Source organism: Centruroides sculpturatus, unplaced genomic scaffold (genome assembly GCF_000671375.1).
Source record: "Centruroides sculpturatus isolate CEXI.00-Female unplaced genomic scaffold, Cexi_2.0 scaffold1682, whole genome shotgun sequence".
NCBI classification, from domain to species: domain Eukaryota; kingdom Metazoa; phylum Arthropoda; class Arachnida; order Scorpiones; family Buthidae; genus Centruroides; species Centruroides sculpturatus.
Window position 1 is genome coordinate 1 of NW_019385994.1, and position 25,006 is coordinate 25,006.

At 28.0% G+C, this 25,006-nt stretch overlaps 1 protein-coding gene across 2 annotated transcripts in view; it reads right to left on the bottom strand.

Annotated features, from left to right (window-relative positions):
- Positions 1-3,370: 3,370 nt before the first annotated feature.
- LOC111612990 (uncharacterized protein ZK1073.1-like) overlaps positions 3,371-25,006 on the bottom strand; it is a 109,578-nt gene continuing 87,942 nt past the window's right edge. For both annotated transcript variants that reach the window (XM_023354284.1, XM_023354286.1), the window contains exons 3-13: positions 22,257-22,320; positions 22,070-22,187; positions 13,686-13,748; positions 13,267-13,327; positions 13,102-13,188; positions 7,863-7,940; positions 6,036-6,145; positions 5,921-5,959; positions 5,704-5,839; positions 5,582-5,633; positions 3,371-5,440 (exon numbers count right to left, since the gene is read on the bottom strand). In XM_023354284.1, the coding sequence (XP_023210052.1) occupies positions 5,283-5,440; positions 5,582-5,633; positions 5,704-5,839; positions 5,921-5,959; positions 6,036-6,145; positions 7,863-7,940; positions 13,102-13,188; positions 13,267-13,327; positions 13,686-13,748; positions 22,070-22,187; positions 22,257-22,320 (966 nt within the window). In that variant the 3' untranslated portion in view covers positions 3,371-5,282. The remainder of the gene's footprint in view (positions 5,441-5,581; positions 5,634-5,703; positions 5,840-5,920; positions 5,960-6,035; positions 6,146-7,862; positions 7,941-13,101; positions 13,189-13,266; positions 13,328-13,685; positions 13,749-22,069; positions 22,188-22,256; positions 22,321-25,006) is intronic.

Consider the following 25,006-nt stretch of genomic DNA (forward strand, 5'->3'; position numbering starts at 1 on the left):
ACAATCAACAAATTACTTGATAGAATCAATCATCAACCAATTAAAAAACATACAAAAAAGCAAACAGTTTAAAATATTAATACAATTAGGGAAATTATTATATAGATCAGTGTTTTTCAACCTTCTTGAATACACGGCCCCTCTACAAGTTAAAAAAATTCTGGCGACCTCCCAGGGCCATATTAAAACTATATCAGTGATTTTAAAAGCTACGTATTTAATTTTCTTTCTGTTGAGACCTAAATATCAATTGAAAAACCAATTGTACTTTAAAATAAAAACACAAAGCCTTCTCACTGAAATTGTAGTTTTATTTATTGTAGTGTAGGACCTACAAACACTTGTCTTTTTCTTTTACCCGTAACCCCCGTGTAAGGCTTGTTTTTCAACCTGGGGGTCGCACTGATATAGATAACCACCTATGGAATTTTGGGACTTTGAGTATCTATCTGAACTGAGGGGACCGAGACGACTTCAACGATACCCTACTTTTGGACCAGAGACGAAAAATAAAGTTATCATACTTTTTCTGGTGATCGCATGATATAATTGTGCAGTTAATGTTACCTATGGTGAGTAAAATGGCGGCTCGTCTCTGGTTCCAGCAAAGAGAAGAAAGGAAACAGTAGGGACGCATGTTCAAACTTAACCTAACCTATTCTAATAATTTGGTTGGTAATAATTATGGTAATTTATTAGAATAGGTTAGGTTAGAACATGCGTCCCCACTGTTTCCTTCTCTTTGCTGGAATTGGAGATGAGCCGCAATTTTACTCACCATAGGTAACATTAACCAATTGTGCTTACATATTAGTGCAGTCTAAAGATTGGTGACACTTTGAATTTCATAGCAATTGGTTTTTGCGACAAGCACACCTATTTGTGGTACATTTATTTGTGGCAAAGATCTTATTTTCACAGTACCGAGTGTTTAGCAGGTAATGTGAGGATTACATAGATACTCTGCACATAATCTAGGTAATTTGAGAAATGGAACAATTTTCACAACTTTAACGGATCACCTTAGTTAATCTGCATATTAGCTAGGTAATGTACACATTAACGACTTTCAAGCTTTAGCGGTAACATATACAAGACTTGCTGATAAAAGAATGTTGATCATTCTCTCTCATTGTGATAAGATTTTTCTTTTCATATTTAAAAGTTATTTTTGTGTCACCATTATGTTACTCTCTGAAAGAAATTTGTAGGTGTATGTAATTCCTCATCACTTGTGCCTTCTTCAGTTCTCACAACAGTCTTTATATAATGTTTCATTCTTTCAATTGAAATAAACCAGAAAAATTTTCCAGTTTATCATATTATACTACAACTGTAATAAGCTATTGTTTAATAATATCTTCTAGTTTAATTACTGGTACAAATGAACAACATTACTAAACCTTTAATTACTATTGTTTCATTTCTTGACATATTTATTTTAAAAAAATACATTTATACTAGAATAAATTCTAGATATACTTGGATGCCAAATTGATGGATATGTTTTCACCAAAAAACAAACTCCAGTAAATTTACTGACACTACAGATTAAAGACTGAAAGAAGGGCATTGAATTATAGTTAAGTTATTCATAATTTGGAATTTAAACTGAAATTTGAGTTCTGGTTTTGAAATATTGCACTCCAAAACAGTGTAATGTTCAAATTTTGTAATATTCCTATGTAAAACATAACGTTGCATGCAATACTATCATAACTACCAAAAGGCCAAAAATGAATGTATACTCTGGGAATGCAGAAGGTGACCTCTATCTGGGAAAATAAGATTGTATCTGCTGTACTGTATGAATAGCCTAGGAAAGTTGAAACCTTATCATTTGTAACTATAAATTTGAAGATTCTTCTGTGTTAGCTGATTGAAAGTAACATTATGGTACAATGGCAGAAAAGCTGTTGTTAGCCCATACCTAAACATTGTAACTAAGCTTATGATTGTATTTAACTCGGCTGTGTTTACTTGTGAATTTGGGCTAGGAAATGCAAGTTTGGTCTCTCAAAATTTTTTTAAAGTTGTTTGTAATGTTAAATATTACAAACAACTTTATTATTACATATTATTATTACATATATATACATATTATTATTATAAACTTATAAATTTTACTAAAATCATCCTATTCTTTATCAGTAAATGAATTCTATTACGAAATACATTAATAAAAATTGAATTATTGTATTTAGGTTCAGTCTGAAAATGCTTATTGAGCAAACAGATGAACCATAGCTCAATCTAACTTCTCAGATACAGCCACATAATGCACAACACAAAATTCATATACAAAAATGTGCATAATGCATTTTTTGCATATTCAATAAGACCACAAAAAATTTTGTTGATTATTAAAAGAATCTCTACACAATGTAATTGGCATTATGAAAATGCCACAATGCTTTGTGGAAGCTTATTGATGCAGCCATGACACAATGTGATTATTATTTAGAATAAATTTATTTTTAAGAAATCTGTTACTTATTTTTAAGTGATATAATAAAATAACTGATTTCAACCTCATGATTATGAAATTGGCACAGCACCACAGATTGAATATGCAAAAATGCATTTGTAAGTTTCTTATCATGACACTTTAAAAAATATGCATTTGTGGCTGGATCTGAGAAGTCAATGTGCTGTGGTCCATTTTTTCTCTAGATTGTTTTTGGTCTTTGAGCATAATATATTTAAACTATCTATTATAGTGTTTGGATGCAATTATAAAATAGTCTTAATACTAAATGGCACAAAATATGCACACATTTTTGCAATAAATTTATATCTTTTTGTTAAAAGCAAATTATACTGTTTAATTATTGACCTATTAATAAGTTGCAAAAGATCCTATTCAGTAGTCAAAGATTTACTTTAAGCTTTTTCTTTGAAACATTCTAAGTTTCTGCTAATATACAGTGAATGCTGTAAGAGAGATTGAACCCCAAAAATCAGCAACTCTGATTCCTATATATATAGTCGGTGATTTGGTGGGGAGTTATTTGCTGTGACTTGATTTTTAAAGTATAATATAAATGACAATACACAATTCAGCATAATAATTTTTATTTGTGAAAAGTGAGGTCCAAGTTGCAGGTTAAATGATTACTATAACAAATTTTGATAAATTGTTTACAAATTAAATAGCTGCTTTTTTCATAATTTTGTGATGTAATGTGCATAGTTAAAAGAAATTGTGATGCTTTTGGCATGAATTTTGCTGTATGCTTTCTTTACTAAATCAATAGTTAATAACTATAAATGATGAAAGATGTTATAATATCTAATTTATATAAATAAAAACTGCAAATTTATAATGAAATTTTCAAAGAAAAAATATCCATCCCAACAATAAAACAGGTTTTTTTTTTTAGAAAATTTTACAAAGACATATCTTTTTCTCTGAAATGTACACTTTTCACAAAACTTGTGATGTGAGAATATAAATTAGGGAAAAGAAACTCCTGTTTTTCTGATATTTGGTATGATCATGTTGGGATTTAGAGAAACATATCATTCAAATTTCATCATTTATAGTGCATTTTTTTCTGAAACACTGAAACACTATTACCAACATAGAAGGCACAAAATGGTATTGTGTAAAGTACCATAAAGAAATAAAACAATATAACAAATTGCATGTTGACCATTTAAGGGGAAGAAAAAACAGATAATTCTGTTTGTAGAAAAGCTATATAATAGATGCAACCATAAACAATGCAGGTATTACATAATGCACAACTGCACAAAAATCACATTGGAAATAAATTCACAAGTAACATTGTTTCTAAACTACAATATGAGAAGTTAATAAAAATTTTCATTGAAATGGATATACATATATATATATATGGAGATAAGGACTGGCAGTGAGGAGGGGGAAAGTAAGAATTACTGCATTAAAACTATATTGCATGTAAGAGAAAAAGAAAAAATTCATTTTGGAGTTGAAAAATATATTAAATAATTTATCTAAAATCTTTTGTGTAGCATTTATTGTGTTAAGTTTAAAATTTATTTTAACAGCTTGTTTTTTCATGTAGTGAAAATTAGTAGTATATTATTTTCACTCTATTTGCATATCTTTCTGATAGTAATCAGTTCAATTGATTATAGAAAACTGTGAGTATAAATTGTGCAAATGCAAAATCAGTTATTTCATTAAATTAGAGATCAAAGTAAATTAGAAATTAAAATGAGAGAACTTAACAAAAAACATCCAAAATAACTAGGAAAGAAACAATATATACAATACGTGCACTTATGCCAGGAAGTGTTATTTAATAATTGAATGGAAAAATGGGACCACACTGGAATATAAGATCATATGTAATCTAGATTATGTTTAAGCTAAAAGTGAAGAAAAATCATTTTTACATTTCTGTATTTTGTATTTTTTTTTTTTTTGATATTTTTTATTTTGAAACTATGTAGGTAAAGTGATCAATCTTGGGTCACATTTATGAGAAAATGTTTTAGTATGTTTTCTGGGCAAATGTAAATACTTGAAATTTCATTTTGAGATATTAATTTTTCAATAATTAAATTTTGTACATAATACAGAACATTTTTTGAGTTCTGAAATGATTTTACCACCATTATTTTTTATGGAATTATTAAAAACCATTTTCTACTCAATGTACTAAATGCAGTGCGTGTTATAAATAGGATCAGCTTAAGTATTTTTTTTTCAAGACAGCAAAGAAAAAAATATAAAATACCTTTAAATTCCTCTGTAAACTATAATTTTTCTGTTAAAAAACTTTTGTATGATAACTATGATTGTATATTTTATACTGTAATATAAATATTATATACAGTGTTTGAAACAGACCTAAGTTTAACGAGCATATTTATCCTTATTAAAAATAATTTGAGATACTATGTCAATGCATAAATATATTATGCACAATAGAACTGCCAAATAGAAAATTGACCCAAACTGGTCACTTTACCCTTCAACAAATGTTATAATCCTTACAACAGTTTGAATGGAATACCTGTTTTTACTAAATCTGTTCTAAAGCATTCTTTGAGTGATCCTAATAACTTCCACCAGACACAGTAACTTATTTGAAATTTTTACAAATCTTTGCAAATTCAGTAATTTGATAACCATTTTGGCAAAATAACAGAATGATGTTCCAAATACAACTTACAGACTAATATTGCAATTGTACAATCAGTCTGTTTTATTTTTTCTTGGCAGTATCTATGTAATTGTCTCTGATTAGCTTGTGACTCTATTGCAGTGAAAAACTTTATGCGATTGTTCATTTTTGGGGGATGGTCAGAGACAGGCGACGTGGTCGAGGCATGTCATACTCTTCCATTGACAGCGTACGTCTTCGACCAACTGCTCCAAGAGCCTTGGGATCTCCTCCAGAAAATGTTCTTTGCCTTTCAACGCCAGGTAGAGTTACAGAAGTTACTATTAAAAAAAACATATCATTAGAAAAATAGTATTTTCCTTTAATGCTCTTAAGTTAACAAAATTTACTCTGTATTATTTAATTCCATACTTTTAACTAATTAATTGAAAAATATAACTTGCAATAAAAAAATTACTTACAAAACCCAAGACCTTTGACAAATAAAAGCAAGCTTTGAGCAAGTTTTTCGGGCTGAAAAAAAAGAGAGAATATTAATTATTTACGTATCATTACATAAAATTTGAAAAAGTATTATACATACTGCTTGTGCAAATACATCGCCAACACTATCTAATTTTAAAAATGCTGTCTTTTGTTTATCCATTCTACCATACAGATTCTCTACAGCTTGTAAATGAGCAGCTCTTCCTCCACTGATCAAAAGGACATCCATATTTCTTAAATAAACCATTATGTATTAATATTCATGTATTATTGAAATTATGTAAAATTCTATACAGTATCAGGTATTAACTTACTTGAGATTAGTTTCAATGAAAGAAGTGATATCTTTTCGACTAGAAAAAAAATTTTTATTTATATATATAAATATAGTAAGTTTTATTGTTCAAATGTCAGTTAACTTATTTTTACTTCATATATGATTCCACATAGCGACGTAAATTTCGTGGATTTATTTTATTTTTCAGCTTTTCTGTGTAGTCTTGTATCAGTGCTTCTTTGTTTTCAACACTTTCCAATTGCTATTATAATAATAATTTAATGTTTTATTATATATTTTTACAAGTGAAAAAATAAATTATTGTATAAAAAAACATTTTTATAAATAAAAAAGTACAAAGCTATATTCAATAACTAACTTCTTATAAATTAACAATAGAAATTATAAATATGATCTAGTCAATATTCTACACAGCTTGTTCTTAAAATATATAAAAGTAAAATAAAATTCATAAGTAAAACTTTATCTTTATGATTATATAAATTACAAAAGCAGAATATATTTTTAAATTTTACATGCAAAAATTATGTGAAATGTGAATTTAAATTAAGAAAAAAAAAAGGCAATACTGCCATGCAATCTGCCAAAGTACCATTGTGCAACTGAAATAAATATTTAAAAAGTTTTACACAGTGTATTGCATTCCTGATATATTGTGAAATATGTAATTAATTTTTTAATTTGTATGGATTTAATCATTTCAAATTCTACAATTTACCTCCTTTATTTATGAAGTGGTTGGATACGCATGTTGAAGATCACCACGTGATACGACAGAAAGATAAATAATAAAAATTTAGTTAGTTGGAAAAAGTTAAATATCTATTGGATAACCAGGATTATTATAAGAAAATACTAGAGTTTTATAAGTTAATATAAAGAACTAAACTTTTAGTTAAAGATGTGTATTAGAGATAAGGACTGGCAGTGAGGAGGGGGAAAGTAAGAATTACTGCATTAAAACTATATTGCATGTAAGAGAAAAAGAAAAAATTCATTTTGGAGTTGAAAAATATATTAAATAATTTATCTAAAATCTTTTGTGTAGCATTTATTGTGTTAAGTTTAAAATTTATTTTAACAGCTTGTTTTTTCATGTAGTGAAAATTAGTAGTATATTATTTTCACTCTATTTGCATATCTTTCTGATAGTAATCAGTTCAATTGATTATAGAAAACTGTGAGTATAAATTGTGCAAATGCAAAATCAGTTATTTCATTAAATTAGAGATCAAAGTAAATTAGAAATTAAAATGAGAGAACTTAACAAAAAACATCCAAAATAACTAGGAAAGAAACAATATATACAATACGTGCACTTATGCCAGGAAGTNATTAATGTTCTGATTAAATTTTTAAGCACTTTTCTTATAATTTAAATTTAATCATCACAATATAAAAAATTATCAAGAGATCAGTATTTGCAAATGATTTTTTCCCTGTAAATTAAAATGAGCCATTGTTTTAATTTTAGTTATAAAACTGATATTTTAAATATTGAAACAGTAAAACTTTGGAAATAAGTAAGAATTATTTATCATAAGATAACAATATAATGTTCAAAACTGAAACAATCATAAAAAAATGACTCACCTACAAATTTAATAGTTTTTACAAACCTTACCTGTCTAGAGTAAATAAACATTTTGATAACACTCAGAAATATTGAATATAATGTCATTTTGAAAAATAATTGATATAAAGACAAAATTTTGACCTGAAATTTTTGATGTTAATTGCATTGTTTACTTAATATAAATTTATATTAAAAATTATTATCTTTTTATTGAATTTAAAGTTTGTTATAAAATGTTACCATTTCAGAGGTTAAGGGTTAAAAATGTAATTTTTAATTCACAATGGTTTATATATAAAAATTAATTTATTAATACCATTTTATTAAAAATTGAAAATTTAAATAAAAATTAATTCAATAGTAATAATATAAAATGGCTTACAGCTCCAAATTTGTGAAGCACTAGATATTGTTCTGCAGAAGGATTCATTCCTACATTTGTCAGCTTCCAATTCATAATCTGATATAAAAATTTTTCACTTAATTAAATATGCTTACATAATATATCAAAATTCTTGAAAAATTTTCATTTAAAAAAATACAAGATCAATTTTCTATTTTTCCAATAAATAGAAACAAAAAATGAAAACTTCTAAGATGACTAATTAAATTTATTGATAAAACAGCAGTTCTTTAATAAAATTTTATTATAACATTTTAATCAAACATCTTTTGAAAGTCAAATGCAACTGAAGATGCAGCAACAAATTAATTTTAAAAGGTTCTCAATTGAAAAGTGTGATATGTCATAATTATAGCATTGATTACTTAAGAATATGAAGTAGATTATTAATATCATTTAACAGGAATTTTCAAACAATATATACATAATTATGTTTTTATAAGCAAAATGATATATCTGCACAGTAATATAGTACAGTCGGATAACTAGTGAATGGTCAGATTATCCAAATACTATTTGACTCTCAGGTATTACTAGCATTGCTGTCAAAAACAAGCTTTCCATTAATACAAACTCCAGTTCCACTTCCTACTAAACATATCTTGGACATAATATTAAAGATTGTTTAGCTCATTATCTTAGAGTACTCAAAAAGACACGGTATATTAAAGTACAATACTATATAAATTTGATATAAAAATTAGTTTCCTAAAATTTCTCAACAAAAATACTATACCAACCAATACATTTCCCACAAATTCAGTATGAAAGCACCAACTTTGCCATAATAATTAGCAATTATTTATTGTGACAATGGTGGGCTGCAATTTGTAATCATATTTTCCATTTATTTTATTTAAAATATATGCTCTCTACCTCAAATTAGTAGTGTCTTGCCCCTGTACATCATACTTTTCCTGTTAGAATAGAGTCCTGCAATCATCTATCTAACTCCTTTCAAGGGAAAATTTTTGAATTGAAATAACTTGACTTTGATGCAAACCAGGAGTTTGTATATAGTTAATTGGGGTCTCCTGCCTCTAAGCTTTCCATATTTCCATATCTGATCCCAGCTTTCATCTATCTAACTCCATTCTTGAGATTAGGGAAAGACAGATGGATGGACAACACTAGGAATTTATAGATCTAAAATTTTTTCAAATTGCAGCCCAATTACCAGTGATGGAAGTATGTCCACATGACAATATGACAAGACAACTGAAAATTATTTTAAAAGGAATGACTATTAATTTGACAACTCTACAACACAATATATCTATATATGTTTGATTAATACAATGTATTAATTTCATGTAAATGTTTTCTTTCTTCATGATTAAATCATTGAATTCACTTTACTTTCAATAATCTAGCAATCTTCTTAGTCTCATACAATAGATCCAAAAATAGTTTTAGTGATACAGAAAGGAAACAATATGCCTTGCAAAATTTTTTTACTACTTCATTCAGGAAAAATTGCCAGAAGGGTAGTGAATTCTATACCCCTTAAATTCATTTCTGGCTCTATTTATTAATAGACATAGCCTCTGCTCACTTTTTAGCTTCAGATAGTTATCTGCTTAAGAAGTAAATATGTAAACTTTTAATAGATACATCTGGAAGATTTTCTAAAAGAGTGAGTGATGATAAATACAGAAATAGCTGATAAATTGCTCTTTTTATATGATAATTAACATAAATTTAATACTTCTAATGCTAATTTAATACAAAATAATGTTTAATTAATGAAAAATTAATTTAGAGAAATTAATTCAAAAAGATCTGATCTGAATGGGAATCAAAACAACAGTAGTCAAGCTAGGAAGGCAAAACTGCCAATTACAGTTGGAAAGCCTAGTATCCAGCTTGTGAAAACTGGTAAGCAATTCATTTCATTTATTCTGCTTCTATTATTATTTCCTTCAGAATTTTCTGATTTGCATAATGGAAGGGAGTTATTAGGAAAAGGTCACTGTCAAGTTATCAATGCCAGTATCAATCTATCAATGTTTGGTATGAAAAATCAAAAGTGCTATGTAAAAATTGTACTTTGAAAAATTTATTTGGTAAGTTTAAAGTTAGAAAGAAATTCTATGGAATGATGACACTGAAGATATGGGTTTTTTAAAATGGTGTTCATGGGAAGCATGTTATTCATTGTATTGTCTGATTAATTAAAAGATTTTGCAGTATAGGAAGGACAGAAGTTTTGATCATTATCTGCAGAAGTAATGCTTGATATACTTCAGAAAATTTATTACTATGTTGTTTCATTTACTAAATCCAGGCTTCACTGTATCTGTGTGTTTATGTATTTATGTATAAAATGATCTAATAAAAGTTGTTTGAATTCATAGAAAATTCATGAATTAATAGAAAAGCAAAATCTAATATATTAGATTTTAATATTCAAAATATTCTAAAGAATAATTATAGAAAAGTGATTTTACAGAAAAAAGTTTTGTATATTGTAAGAAATATTATGAAAAATTAATCTTAAAACTAATTATTTTGCTTATTTTGTAAAATATGGATTTTACATAGCTGTTTTATAAAATTATGTAAATAACTTTGGAATTTCCATTTTTTGTGAATTTAATACAAAATACTTATAAAATTGTGTTTAATAGCATTGTGTAAGAAGTAATAATAAGAAAAAGTTAATTACTTATTGTGACAATGCTGGACTGCAATTTTTAGTCATTTAATTTTTAAAAAATCATCCAGTACAGACCAGAGTTCATATATAGTTAATTGGAACTCAGTTCCTAAACCTTTCATATCTGGTCTCAATTTTCATCTATTTAACTCTATTCTTAAGATTAAGGAAGAACAGATGACAGTGGGAATATATCAATATATAGCAGTGACGTGCAGTGATATTTGATGATAAGGAAGCTGTGCCAGCCCTGGAAGCATTATATGATACTTTGGTGTATAGCATCCACGAGCTAAACCGCATGATGTTGGTGCTCTGTAAAGCACATGTGCAAATGTATATAATCTGGCTGCTTTACATGATTCAGATATTTTTTCCATGGAAGCTATCCTGTATTCAACTTCTGTTGGGATTATGCTTATATGAATTTATATTCGAATATGCAATAGAAATCTTATCATTTTTTCACATGTAGTATAGAAATTTGTAATAAGATACATAATGTAATTATAATAAAATATTAATTTTAATTAATTTAAAGTTTGTTAAAATATGAAAATAATTGCACAATATGTATTTATATTTTAGAAAATATGAGGGAAGCTGCTTCCACAGCTTCCATGGATGGTATGCCACTAATATACAGTCAACCCCCCTATAACACGGTAGGTACATTCCGTTCTTTATGAAATTGATGTTCTAAGAGTCCTTAAATACAAGAGCCAATCACAGCCCGGCCTGTATGCAGTTTACAGACTATGGCTGTTTGAAAGGTTTTCTTCCATAAAATTAATTGATTCTAGACTAATTCGACTCAACATTTCCAAAATATGTATAATTTTTTGGGAATAATCCATATAAACTATGCTATAAATAAAAAATTGTAGGATTACTTACCAAGTGTGCACCATTCAACGATGCCATTGCTTAAGCTTGTTTTCGTCGTGGAGCTTGTCATCGAATGGTGCTCATGTGCTTCCTGATAAATTATTTTTTTTGTGAAAAATTTGCTGAACTTTGGAGACATCATTAATATAAATATAATTTTTATGGACGTTAAATAATAAATGGTTTTTAGTAGGTCTGCTGCTTGTTTAAACTCAACGGTTTGTACAATATATGCTATTGGTCTAGATTCGACCAATCCTGTCACAACACGAGTCAGCGATGACGTTTTACCGAATTATATGAGTTTTTTAGTGTGTTTGTACGAATACTGTTGCAATTTTTTCGCCGTCATATAGGAATCCGAACTATACGAACCCGTGTTATACAGGGGTCGACTGTATACATTTGCAATTTGAAAACTGCAGCCAAAATATCTGTTTTATGAAATTATAAATAAAATATATTATTATTAATTCAAAATAATATATAACTATATATTTTATCCTATTTTATATCATTAAATTCTTCCAAAATCAAAAGAAAATGCATAAAAAGGTATAATCCAGCATTCTCCTTATTCTGACATTGTTCTACAATAGCAGATCCAGAAATATTGCAATAAATTGGATAGATATAAGACTATGTAGGATTAACAAACTGACTACCAATCTTGGCAGATTTAGTAGTGGTTTGCTAATCCTATATGTATTGGGTTGTTCGGAAAGTGATTTCATTTTTTTTTTACTGCTAGACGGATTAGTAGTATTTTTCCCGCTATTTTCATTCTAAACCGTATTATCATTATATATTTTGACAGCTAGCATTTTAAGGCTTATTTGTAAAAAATTTTGTTTGATTTTATGCAATTGTTCATTTTTTGTGTCCCATCAAATATGGAAGATCGAAAGCAGCATTTTCAGCATATTTTGCTCTTTTATTACCGAAAAGGTAAGAATGCTGTTCAAGTGAGAAAAAATTGTGTGACATGTATGGAGAAGATGTATTGACAGAACAACAGTGCCAAAACTGGTTTACAAAATTTCATTCTGGCAATTTCATTATGGAAGATGCACCATGTTCTGGATGGCGAATTGAAGCCAATGAAAACAAAATAAAGGTACTGATTGAAGCAAACTGCCAAATAACAACACATGAAATCACTAACAGATTAAATTTGTCAAATTCAAAAACAATCATATGTTGAATACTGTATTAAATGTAATGAAAAAGAATATATTAAGTTAATAAAAGTAAAAGTAAATCATATCATATATGAATAGAAGAATAGTTCATTATTTAATTGTATCATTGAAACATTGCTAAAATGTGAATATAATTTAATTCAAATCTTTCCATAAAAGGATTTTGAAAACACTTTGATATTAAACATAAATTTCTGTTTAATATTTCAAGACTTGCTGAGGAGCATAATAAAATAAACAAGATTGAAAATAGCATTAATAGCCACACATAATTTTAAATTCTTAACAATAAAACAAAAGTTACAAAAATGATAATGTAATCATAAAAATATAGTTAACAGAATATAAAACTTTATAATTAAAGTTAGTTTTCTGGAAATGGCAAAGTAGTTGAAAATAAAAAAATAACATGTTACTCAAAATTTACTAAATATAATTCATAACAAATTTAAAATGTTTAAATTTATACCTTATCTTTGAAATATTCCATTATACCAACACCAGTTGCAACACAATGAATAAGAACTAAGCCAAGAACTCTTGAAGGATGAGCTATCTGAAAAATTTCATATAAACAATATTAAAAGATTTATTTTTAAAAAGTTAAATAATAATAACAGATAATATAACATACAGCAAACCTGACAAGAACATTAGCACCAGCTCCTTCACCAAATCCAACAACTAATTTTATTCTGATAAAATAAGATAATGAAATTTATTTTAATGGAAACAGTTTAAATAAATAAAAAAAATGTATTTTAAAAATTTATTAATATTGTCACAGGACAAAATACAGTTTATTGAAGTCTCAAATTAACAAATGTTAACTAATTAATGTCAAAGCAAAAGGAATAAAAGTTTGTCAATTCACATTCAGAGAAAGTCCAATGCATTCAAACATCTAAAATCAAACTCTTCCTTAAGTGCATCAGACTTTTGAACAGAATCAACAATTTTTTGAAAATTGATGGGGATCATCCAATCAGGTTGATCCATGCCTTACAAAATCTGTGGCAATATAACTTACTGTAAAATACAAAGTGCACTTACTTCAAATAATCTAAAACTGACACCAAATCTTCTCCCAAAATTTGAATGGTAGGAAATGGTACACTGTTATAAAAAATAATAATAAATAAATAAACAGAACATTGACATTTTTATGCTACTATTAACTTCTGATGAGTTATTAAAGTATTTTAGATTTTCATCTAAATATAATCATAATAAACCCAATATTATCAATATAATTGAATGCTAAACACACCTTTTAAAGCTGTTTAGACATTTTATTTTTAAATATTTGAATTCAGTTTGATTTGCATATTTCAAAAATAAGTTGAAAGCACTTAAATAAAATAAAGGCAACAATTTGTTTCAAGAGAAAAGTAATTCTTTTGGGGTTTTCTTTCATTCTTATCAGCCAACTAAGTATTTAGTTGGATTCATCAAATTAAGTGATATTTAACATTATTATGAATTTTCCAGTAACATTTCAAACAAAAGTAATCAACAAATACAGGGTGAATCAAAATTATGTGAACACTATTTAAGAGAAAGCATTTACTCAAAGTTTGCATTATACAGAGTCTCAACCTGACCACCAGTGCGATTAGGGCACTCAAACCAACGTTCAACAGTACAGTTTAGACCTACATAATTCTGACCTAGATCTAACATAGTATATGACAGACACAAACACCATCAGGCAGTCTGACTTGGAAGGAGCTCCCTGGTCACCCTAGTTATCTCAACCAGGATAATGTTGACAGAACTGCATCAAACAGCTGGTGATTACTGATCTCTTTGGGGACAGGTATGGCAATCAAGAACCCTTCCAAGACCAGGTCATAAATACAAGAAACTACATGAAGCACATTTTAAAAGATCACTAATAGGGAATCCCATACCACACATAAAACTGTAACATTATATTGGTTTCAAGCTTTTAACACAAACTGACTAGTTACATCAACTTAAAGAGCAATATAACACATGAAAATACAAACTACACTCAGCAATCATACTAAGTACATGCCAGACAATCATAGAAAATAACACATACAAAATATTATGGCTGAGTCATAACCACAGACAAAAATCCATCACAGAACAATCATTGACAAAGAAAATAAAATCACAATCATCATGGAAACAGCTGTTCCAAACACTCACAACATACAAAATATATACATTGAAAAAATTAGCAAATACTCATAACTCATTCATGAAATAAAGTGTTTGTGTAGAATGGATAAGTTACTTTTTGTGCCAGTAATCCTTTCTTGCACATATGTCATAATTAGGCTTTCCTGCAATTACAATAGATATCCTATGTCCTACATGAAAGCTTAATTGTCCTACTTTACATTTGTAAACAAAAAAACTTTATGTTAAAAAATATAGTCATTTTAAAAAGACACAAGAACATTCAATTAATTTCTGAATGCACATATAGGATTTTGTTGACACAATAAAAATGTTTGTTGACAACGATAACTTCCACCTATAATGAAAAGTTTCATTTTGCTACAAACTTCCATTTTTATCCATGAAGCACTACAGTCACCATTGGATTTTCTTGAACTTATTAAAGCAGAATTGCTTATAAGTCACTTTTAAAAACATTCCATACAATTTTTTGAAAATGTACAGAATGATGTAGAACTATTGAAATATGCAAAGAAGGATAAAAATATAAGTTCAGACATAATGAATGAACAATATATATATATATATATCTGTATATATGGTGTGTTATATTCAATTATTGATAATAATTACCTAAATTATGTAGTGTAATAAATTATCGTTAATTGTCACCTAAATTTATCTGAAATAAACCATAATATAATTATTGATAACTTTCTTTTATCAAACCCTCCTTTTTTCAGTTATTGTTTTGTTCTACATTGAGCATCTGAACATGTGGCAACTCTAGTCATAATTCATACATTACACAAGTTCAGAAACAGTAGGCTTCACAACAAGACATGCATCACATTACAGAAAGCAATCATACTAAACTCATGCCATCATTTTTAAACATAGATACATGCACAAACAGTATATAAATGAATTACTTTTTCTAATCTAGCATAGCATTAGGCACTGATATTAAACCAAATAGGATATATTCCATCAAGGGGCCACCCATTAATTATTTTTACAATTTTTGAGTAATTTTTGGATTCTCCTTCCCTGTTGTGTACAATGATGTACTTTTGGCAAACCTCCTCCCCTTTAATTACATGTATAAAAATGTCTTGAATGTTAGGGGTACAAAGTATTGTTCATGTATCCCAGACATTCAAGAAATGACTTCTTAAAGTTCTACAAATATTTTCTAACTGATAATTTATTCAAGCAACAAGTAAGTAGGCTTATAAGGACAAATTTATATGTTCCTAATAGTAATACCACAAAAAATCTGCATAGAGAATACCTTGACCCCTTCCTTCCACACCAAAATAATAATAAAAATGAATATCTTTAATTAATTAGTTATAATCATAATATATTTTTAAGAAAATCTATTTTACCATCTTAGTTAATAGTATAATAATATTTTTTTAACAATCCACGAAAAACCTTTTTTTACGAGTGTTATGTCCGTAATAAATTCCACAAGTACTTTCGACCTCCACTGAGGTCTGCTTCAGGTGGTGACTGGCCATGTTTCGTCCCGACCGTCGTAACGATGTTGCCAACGATGTAAATAAATAAATGTGCACGTCAGTTTTCACCTTTCCGACTGACACTGTTCGAATTCCTCGAACAAATACTTCCACGCCTGTGCGAGCGTTTCCCCATCCTTGAAGTTGATGCAGTTGTCCCCTGATAGCTTTATGAATCTCCCAGGCCTCCAGGCCTCCTGTTATTATTCAACGCAGTGTTAGATTGTTGGAAGTCGTTTATCTTAATATTTTTTTGTTCTAGAGCTTAGATATCTTGCTTATCTGAATAATTCAAATTTAAAAGCTGTACAATATGTTAACACTGGATCTGTCAGTAGTAGGACAATATTTGTAGAGTACTGTGATATTAAAATATTAGTTTCATTGTAGAAGCAAAGTTTCCTTACATGATTTAGATATCAACTTAGTCATTGGATAATTTTCCATCTTGTAGTCAACCCTTATGCTACAGATGTTTATGCATGTTTGAAGCTATGTTTAGAGCATCATAGAAAGCTTTAAACATTGTAATTCTAATTCTGATGTACTCTGTATGATTTTTAAAACTTCTGCTTCATACAACAGATACAATTACATAAAATAAACTTTTTACAAAATAAAGTTTCTTTTTAACAACTTATATAAATTATAGTATATAAAAGAAATCATTTATATTTTAGAAAAATACAAAAATTTAATTATTATTTTAAAATATAAAAATTTAATTTCTTTTAATTTTTATTTAATGATAAAAATATCTTTATTTTAGTTTAGCATTGAAAGAATCAATACAGATCTTTGGATTTGATCACTATTCACAAATTGATTATGATAAGCTATTATTACACTGGATCCATAATAATAAAATTTTTAAAAATAGATTATATAGATAGATATATGCAGATTGATTACAGTTTTATCAGACAAATGAAAGTAATTCTTAACATCTGTAACTAGAATATATTAGACTTACCAACTTATCATTTTTGCTAATATATTCTCCATAAAATTTGACAATTTCAACCTTTTATTTACTTATATATAAGTAAGTAAAAAGGCAATCTGTTTGTATTTTTCATTCACATATATATATTATGAAGAAAACACTATTTTATGTTAAATGTTGTCAATATCATAATGCCAGTGAGGTAACATAATACTTCATATCAAATTGAATATTCCGTGCTTAAAAAATTTGAATTTCTTTTCATATAATCATTCGAACCTGGAACCAGTACAAAAAACATTCCAGAGAATTCAAAATATCTGATGATGGCCTGTAGAACAGGTTGAAAACGTTTGTAAAACAATAAATATTGTTTCTCAGAGACATAAGGTGTGTCATAGTATGCTCTTTTATCCCAAATTTGTAGTGTTTTGCCCCTGTACATCATACTTTTCCTGTTAAAATAGAGTCATATTAGTCATCTATCTAACTCCTTTCAGGGGAAAATTTTTGAATTGAAATAATATGACATCCAGTTTGCATTGGAAGTTTGTATATAGTTAATCTGGGCCTCCTGTCTCTAAGGTTTCCATATCTGGTCTCGGCTTTCATCTATATAATGCCATTCTCGAGATTAAGGAAAGACAGACAGCAATAGTAGGAATTTATAGGTCTACAATTTTTTTTCAAATTTCAGCCCAATTAATGAAACACAAATCCAAAATATATTAGCTGAAATTCTAATTTGTTATTAGTCTTTATGATTTTCAGTTTTTCTTTAATTATCTACAAACAAATAAGTCTGTATCTATTGCATAATTCCAAAGAAACCACTACATTAAAAATTTATTGTTATTTTTAAAACTTTAATTAAATAAAATAATATAAAAAATAATAAAGAACAATGAACATAGAATAATATTTGAAAGCTTTTAATTTTTATTTAAAATGCTCTAGTTGTTTTACTAAATTCAAACTTTGTATTCAGATCTGAAGATGGAGCAGAACTGCCCTAAAAAAACATTTAATCCAATAATAAATTCTGACTTTATAAGTATAAGACTTAATAATAAATTCTGACTTTTTGACTTTATTCTGTATAAGCAAATCTTTTTATTATTAATTTGATAATTTTTAGATTCATAAGATTCATCACCACAAGAAAATCAAAATTCAAAATACAATTTGAAAAATTTAATTATTTGATTTAATCTTTATTCAGATTCTACAGATTTTGTATTATTGATGTCAGATTTGTTTTCAAAAATATTTCATGTGAATGATGTTTGTATGATCTATCACAATCAGTATAATGCAGAAAAGAAAATTAAAATATAATAAATACAGTACAACACAATACAATAGTAAACTAAACTGTGTTGATAAAAGTACTGCATCAACTTAAGAAATTGAAATTATTATTCTGTTAAATTAATAATTTCTTATTTTTTAAAATGTTAATTATTTTGACTTTTGTGTAATGTGATCTAACAATTATTTAACCTACAAGTGAAAATATACAAACATTGTTTTGTTCAAGCATTGCTAAAATTGTAAACTGAAAATTCATTGCTCACAGATCTATCAGAAGATAGATCTTTATGTTCAAATATGTAAATTAAAATTTTGGCAATGCTTCAGTAAAACAGAATATTATGTCATAAATTCACCTAAATAATTATACTTCATAGTTTTCATAAGTCAAAAAACTTTGAATATCTGAAAACTATCATTATTTAAGTGAATCAGTTAAAAATGAAGATGAATTTATACCACAATGGATATATTATGACATAAATTAAGAGAAGTCATAATTAGAATTTTTATATACAATATATATAAAGCGAAAAAATTAAAATTGCAAATGATCAATTTGATGTCATTATTTTATCATTTTCAGCCATAGCTTTAAATTATGAGAAAATGGACAAAATATAATGAAAGTGAATATGGTTGAATAAATACATTTAAAAGTATAAAAACGGTTTTAAGATATATGACAAAACCTTAAAGTTTAATTTTAAACTTTAATAGCTATGATAGATTAGAATAATCTATACTAATATTATAAAGAGGTAATGTTTGTAAGTATGTAAGTAAGTAAGTTTGGATGTAGCAGGTAATCTCCGAAACTAGTCATCCGATTTCAAAAATTCTTTCACCAATATTTAGAATGGTACTTCAGGGTGGACATAGGCTGTATATTATTCCGTTAAACATTCATATAAATTAAATGACATCATCTATGGTTAAGGCTTTTATGTCCAGCAGATGGCGCTACGAGTACGACGCCCTAAGTTTGCTTTTCTGTGAAAATGAACTAAAGCAGATCATCTTCTATTTATCTATATAAATAAAAATGTAATGTTCGTTTGTTCCTACCGATTCCTTTGAAATTTTGACACAACGCTGCATTCGAATACGCACGTGTTTTTATATAATATACGTGTCGAAATTCAACCCCGGTGAAGGGAGATGATTAGGATTAAGGCTTACGGTAAAGAACTCTGCTTCTATTTATACTATTTTAGATGCAAGTTTCTGCGTTTTTGATTGCGTTTTAATAGGGTACGTCAACAGAATGTACACTAAGAAGAAATTTTTCGAAAAATCCCCCCCATGGGGGAAGTCTTATACATTTATAATAGATACATTTTGAGCCACAACAACGCGTGGCGGGGTCTGCTAGTCTATGATAAAATAGCTGATAAATTGTGAGCAATTCTAATCTAGAACAGCTACTAAGTTAATTCATTTGTACAACTCCTTCAAATGGGCTTGGTTGTCCAAAAATGCTAGAGAATAACTTGTAAATAAATACGAACTCCAGTAAAGCAGTTCATTGGTTTTGTTATACATCTTAAAGAACAGTTATTTTTCATTAATTGAACACTTTTTTCCAATTAGAATACTTCTTAATTTTGCCTTAAATAAGTGATAAGAAGATGACAGTTATAATAAAATTCATATTTTAATAAAATTAGACCTTTCTTTTTAATCTGTTCTGCAGGCACTAAGAATGCCTTTTTTCATGCCTATAGTAAGTTCAACCTGTCCCACAAAGGTAGCTGCAGGGTAGCAAGAAACATGACTAGATATATCTGGGACAGATCATCCATGAAAAATTCCTGATGTTCCTGATCCAAGCTCAAACCTCGGTTCTCCAGAACAGCAGGCTGACATCTTTACCTTCCTGTATATTCAACTGGAGTAGTTCTAAATACAGATGCATTACCTCCTTGTTTTGTTTGATACAACAAGCAGAAAATTTCATTAACAAAGGAAGTTTCATATAGCTCCCAGGGCAAATATTATTTTTAGACAGCACAAACTTTATAACTTTATATTTTAGTTATTTATATTGTATATGTATATATACAGTATACATGTATTTGCATATGCATACGTGTGTATATATACAAATACATGTATACTTATTCAAACATTCCATATTGAAGTTTGGATTATTTGAAAATTATTACTTTTTTTTGCTAAGATGCTATTGATATAAATGGCTAGAAACAAGTGAGAAAGGTTTTGTCTTGGTCATCTTAAAATAGTTCTAGTTCCAAATTCATAGAAGTGTAATATGCTATTAATTAACATGGCTATCCAAAAGTCCCAGTACACTGTACCATTTCCATCTAGATAGATCTGCTGTTGGATCATTTAGTGTCTGTTTTGCAAACTGTTGGCTTGCACTTATTCTGTTAAAAATATCCACGTAAAACTCTATTGCACCAATAAATATTTTCCAATGTGTCCATTCCCTTGTGACAATTATTGGCACAATAAATTTGTTATATATACAAATACATGGCAATATAAATCAAAATTTTTATTGCTGTAAATTTCTGTTCAATATCAAGATCATAATATAGATAATTTTATACTTTACTATTACAATTTAAATCGCTTTGTTGAAATTTTCAATTTTATAGTATTAATTAATGACATGTATTTTAATCTATTTACAGAATTTTAAGTCAGTACTGTATATATTGTATATAACAAGTTTGCAGGGAAAGGAAGAAACTTGTACTAACTTATAGCAAGCTTAAGCCTAAGGTAGTGTTACCACCCCAAATTTCGTAGAAATTATGAAATTACAATGAAACAAAGTTCTTTCAAATATTTTTACAAATTTACACTATTTTAACAGCGAACTCACACTCACTGAAACTCATCTGCAATTCTGCCATGTTAGTCTGTTTACGCCGACGTGTGGCACGCAACCCGTCGACTTTTTTTTGCATGTACGATCGTACACGTCTCCAACAATATCCAACAGAGCTGTCATCTTTACCTGTTCTTTCTTAATTTAGGGTTACTTACGTTATTCCTACGCAAGTCCCTAGTCCCTAACTCTAACTGATTTAGAACCGGCATGTACATTATTCTTTGCATCGTAAAAATGACATTGTGCATGCGTCAGGAACTTCTGTTCGAACAAACCTAACCTGCCGTCCGGGTCAGCGATTTTGAAAAGGTGGTAACACTAGCCTAAGGAAATAAAAATGTAATACATAATAATTTATTCATACAATAACAGCGCTCAAAAACCAAATAAAGTGTCCCTATTCCCCCATTTTATAGCATTATTATCTGTATCTGTATCAATTATCTTTAAAATTTCCAAATTAAAACAATATTTAATATATAAATTCTCTTTATTGTAGATTTCTACATTAAATCAATCAATCAATTTTGACTGATGAATTTACAATAAATTTATAATATATTAAAGTAAAATAAACATTAAATATATTAATATAATTACATATATATTAAAAAAAATGATCATAACTTACTCATTTGGAAAATCTCCAGCATTATCTTCTTGGCCAGGAATATCAACATGAACAAAAACTGATCGTTGTTTTATTTCAAGCATACATGGATGATCCACAAAATCTTTAAATGATGAATCTATGCAATTATTTAAAAAAATTAGTCTTTTTCAAAACAATAAAACAGTAGCAATGAAAAACTATTTACGATTGCTTCCAATATCATGAACTGTGAGAAAAACAGCCTTTTTTTCAAGATTTTCCAAATCTCCCTAAAATATAAAAATTTTTAACATTAAAAACAGCATTACTCAAATATCCCTCCTTAATTAATTAATATCCACAGGACAGAAAAATTAATTAAGAGACAAGTATTCAAATATTTATAGTTTTAATAATCACTTCTAATTTAAAATGTAATCTTTTTAAAAAAAATTAATTGAAAATACAGTAGCAATCTAACAAATCTATTTCATAATTTACATATAAATATTCAATTCCTTGAAAACTTAATATATTAAAAAGCTCTTAATAGTTACAATAGTTATATTTGATTCAATTAAAATAGCAGCAGAATCATCAGTTATGAATAATAAAATTCAGATTTCTGATGAATATATAATAGATCTTTAGTATAAAAAAATAGAAAAGATATATATTAAAAAAAATATTACATAGGTTCAAATTAATTATTTCTTTGTGGATCAGATTTATATGAGTTTTACAAATTTATCCATTCTTTATTCTCTGTTCTATACAAATATTCTTTATTGCAATTTTCTCACTTTTGTAATGTAACAACTAAATTTTCTTAATGACTGTCATTCCTATAAAAGACTAAGACCATGAGAAAGTTTACACAAACTTTTTGCTGCATATGACCTGTTTCCTTATATTCGTTTATTTAAGTTTTTAAAAATCATTGTTATAATATAAATAAACATCTCCAAACCCGATATCCAATATAATAAGACACCAACTGAATGCCGTAAATTAATCGGGCTATTTTAATGCTAAATTCTAAATAAATTACGTAATTAATTTGGCACTAGAGGTAAGCGTTAGGCGCCATCTCTTATTAAAATTAATAATTATAAATATATTAATTAATTTAAATAATTTGGAACCGCTGGGAGAAAAAATCGGCCCGGAGCGGGACTCGAACCCACAACTCCTGCTTACCGTGCAGATGCGTTGCCAGTTACGCTATCCAGACCGACGTTCCGATCTTCTCCTCCAGCGTATAACTATGTAACCATCGACGGTTATTACAATGCCGGCTGGGGACACATTCAGTGCCCACGTCCTACTCCTATAAGGCACTCAACCGGCCATCGCAAGCCCCGGCAAGGCGTAATATATAAATAAACATCTCCAAACCCGATATCCAAATTAATTACGTAATTTATTTAGAATTTAGCATTAAAATAGCCCGATTAATTTACGGCATTCGGTTGGTGTCTTATCATTGTTATAATGTTATTACAATATTTGATGGTGTGCTTTCTTAGAAGAGTTTCTTCAATTAATTTATTTGGCATAGCTAATTACAATTTCATTAACTTACCATTTTAAAAAGTTATTTTTCTATTTTGTATAATAATTACGTTTAAAGGCTCTTTTTGATCTTTTAGTTACAAAAGAAGATCAAATAGCATTAAGTACAGTAATTTAGCACTATTTAATCAATATATTAAAAAATTTAACCTCTCTTTCTTCTAACTTTTCATTATAATTTTAATTAAATTTTATATTTATTTAAAACATTCAATCAATCTACCTTCTTCACTAAAATATCATGTAAGCTCAGTTTAAGTAAAATCTGATATAATATGACAACATATTTTGTTTTAATCTGGAATGCTATCAAAAAACATTCTTCTAATGTTAAAATCAAGATAGCAGTCAATAAGATGAATATTTAATAAACAGTTCGAGTATTTTTGTTATTACAAAATACCTTCTTGATACCTTCAAAATACAAAATTTGATATAGACAAAAAATTAAAGTACAGTATTTGTATTAAGGTAATCAAAAACGACAACCAGATGGCCTAGCGGTTAAGGTGTTCCCCCTAAAGCCTATCGCTCTAGGGGGACCAGGGATCGAATTCGGACGGGTTGAAGATCTCCAGGAATTTTTCGGGGGTGATATCCGTCCGGATATGTCGGGTCAGGTCCCTCATCACATGGCCACTCCATTGTGGGCCTGGCCAAACCGATAATGGGCTTGCTAAAAGAGGCCCTCTTAGTACCCACAGGGCGAAAAGAGTTAATAATAATAATAAACAATTTAAATCTATAAAATTCAAAATAATTAGCCAAAGACTAAATTTGCAAATATTCGCAATTACTGTAGATATTTTTTAATTTAAAAAATGTTTTTGAGCTCATTAAAAGTATATATATAATACAGTCAAAACCCGTTTTTAGTTAGAACGCGTTTTAACTAGTTGAAACTAGTTTATNATTTAAAAAATGTTTTTGAGCTCATTAAAAGTATATATATAATATAAATGTTTGTATTTAATTTTCAAGACTTCCCATTTTTACTTTTCCAGCTTTTATATAATATAACAAAGGGGAAATATGGTCAAATCAGTAAAATTTTGACCCCTCCCGGTTTTTTTTCTTGCATTTCTTTGCGTTACTCAAGGAGCTCAGAAAAAGAATCTTACAAAATTGTGCTTTCGTTTGTGAGTTAGCATATATTTTGCATTATATATCAGGATTGGAGGAACCAAAAAATTTTCAAACTTGGCAGGGTAATTTCCATTTATGGGACATTGATGCTATTAAATTTTGATGGCTAGCTTAAAGGTAGAGAAAGAGAGAGAGAGAAAACGTGTCATATCTCGAGTGAGGTCAATGAAAGTTTTACTCGTTATTGGCATTTACAATTTTTTTTAAAATTCATATCTACCTTCAAAACTAAGCCTTTTGGCTTTTCATAATAAT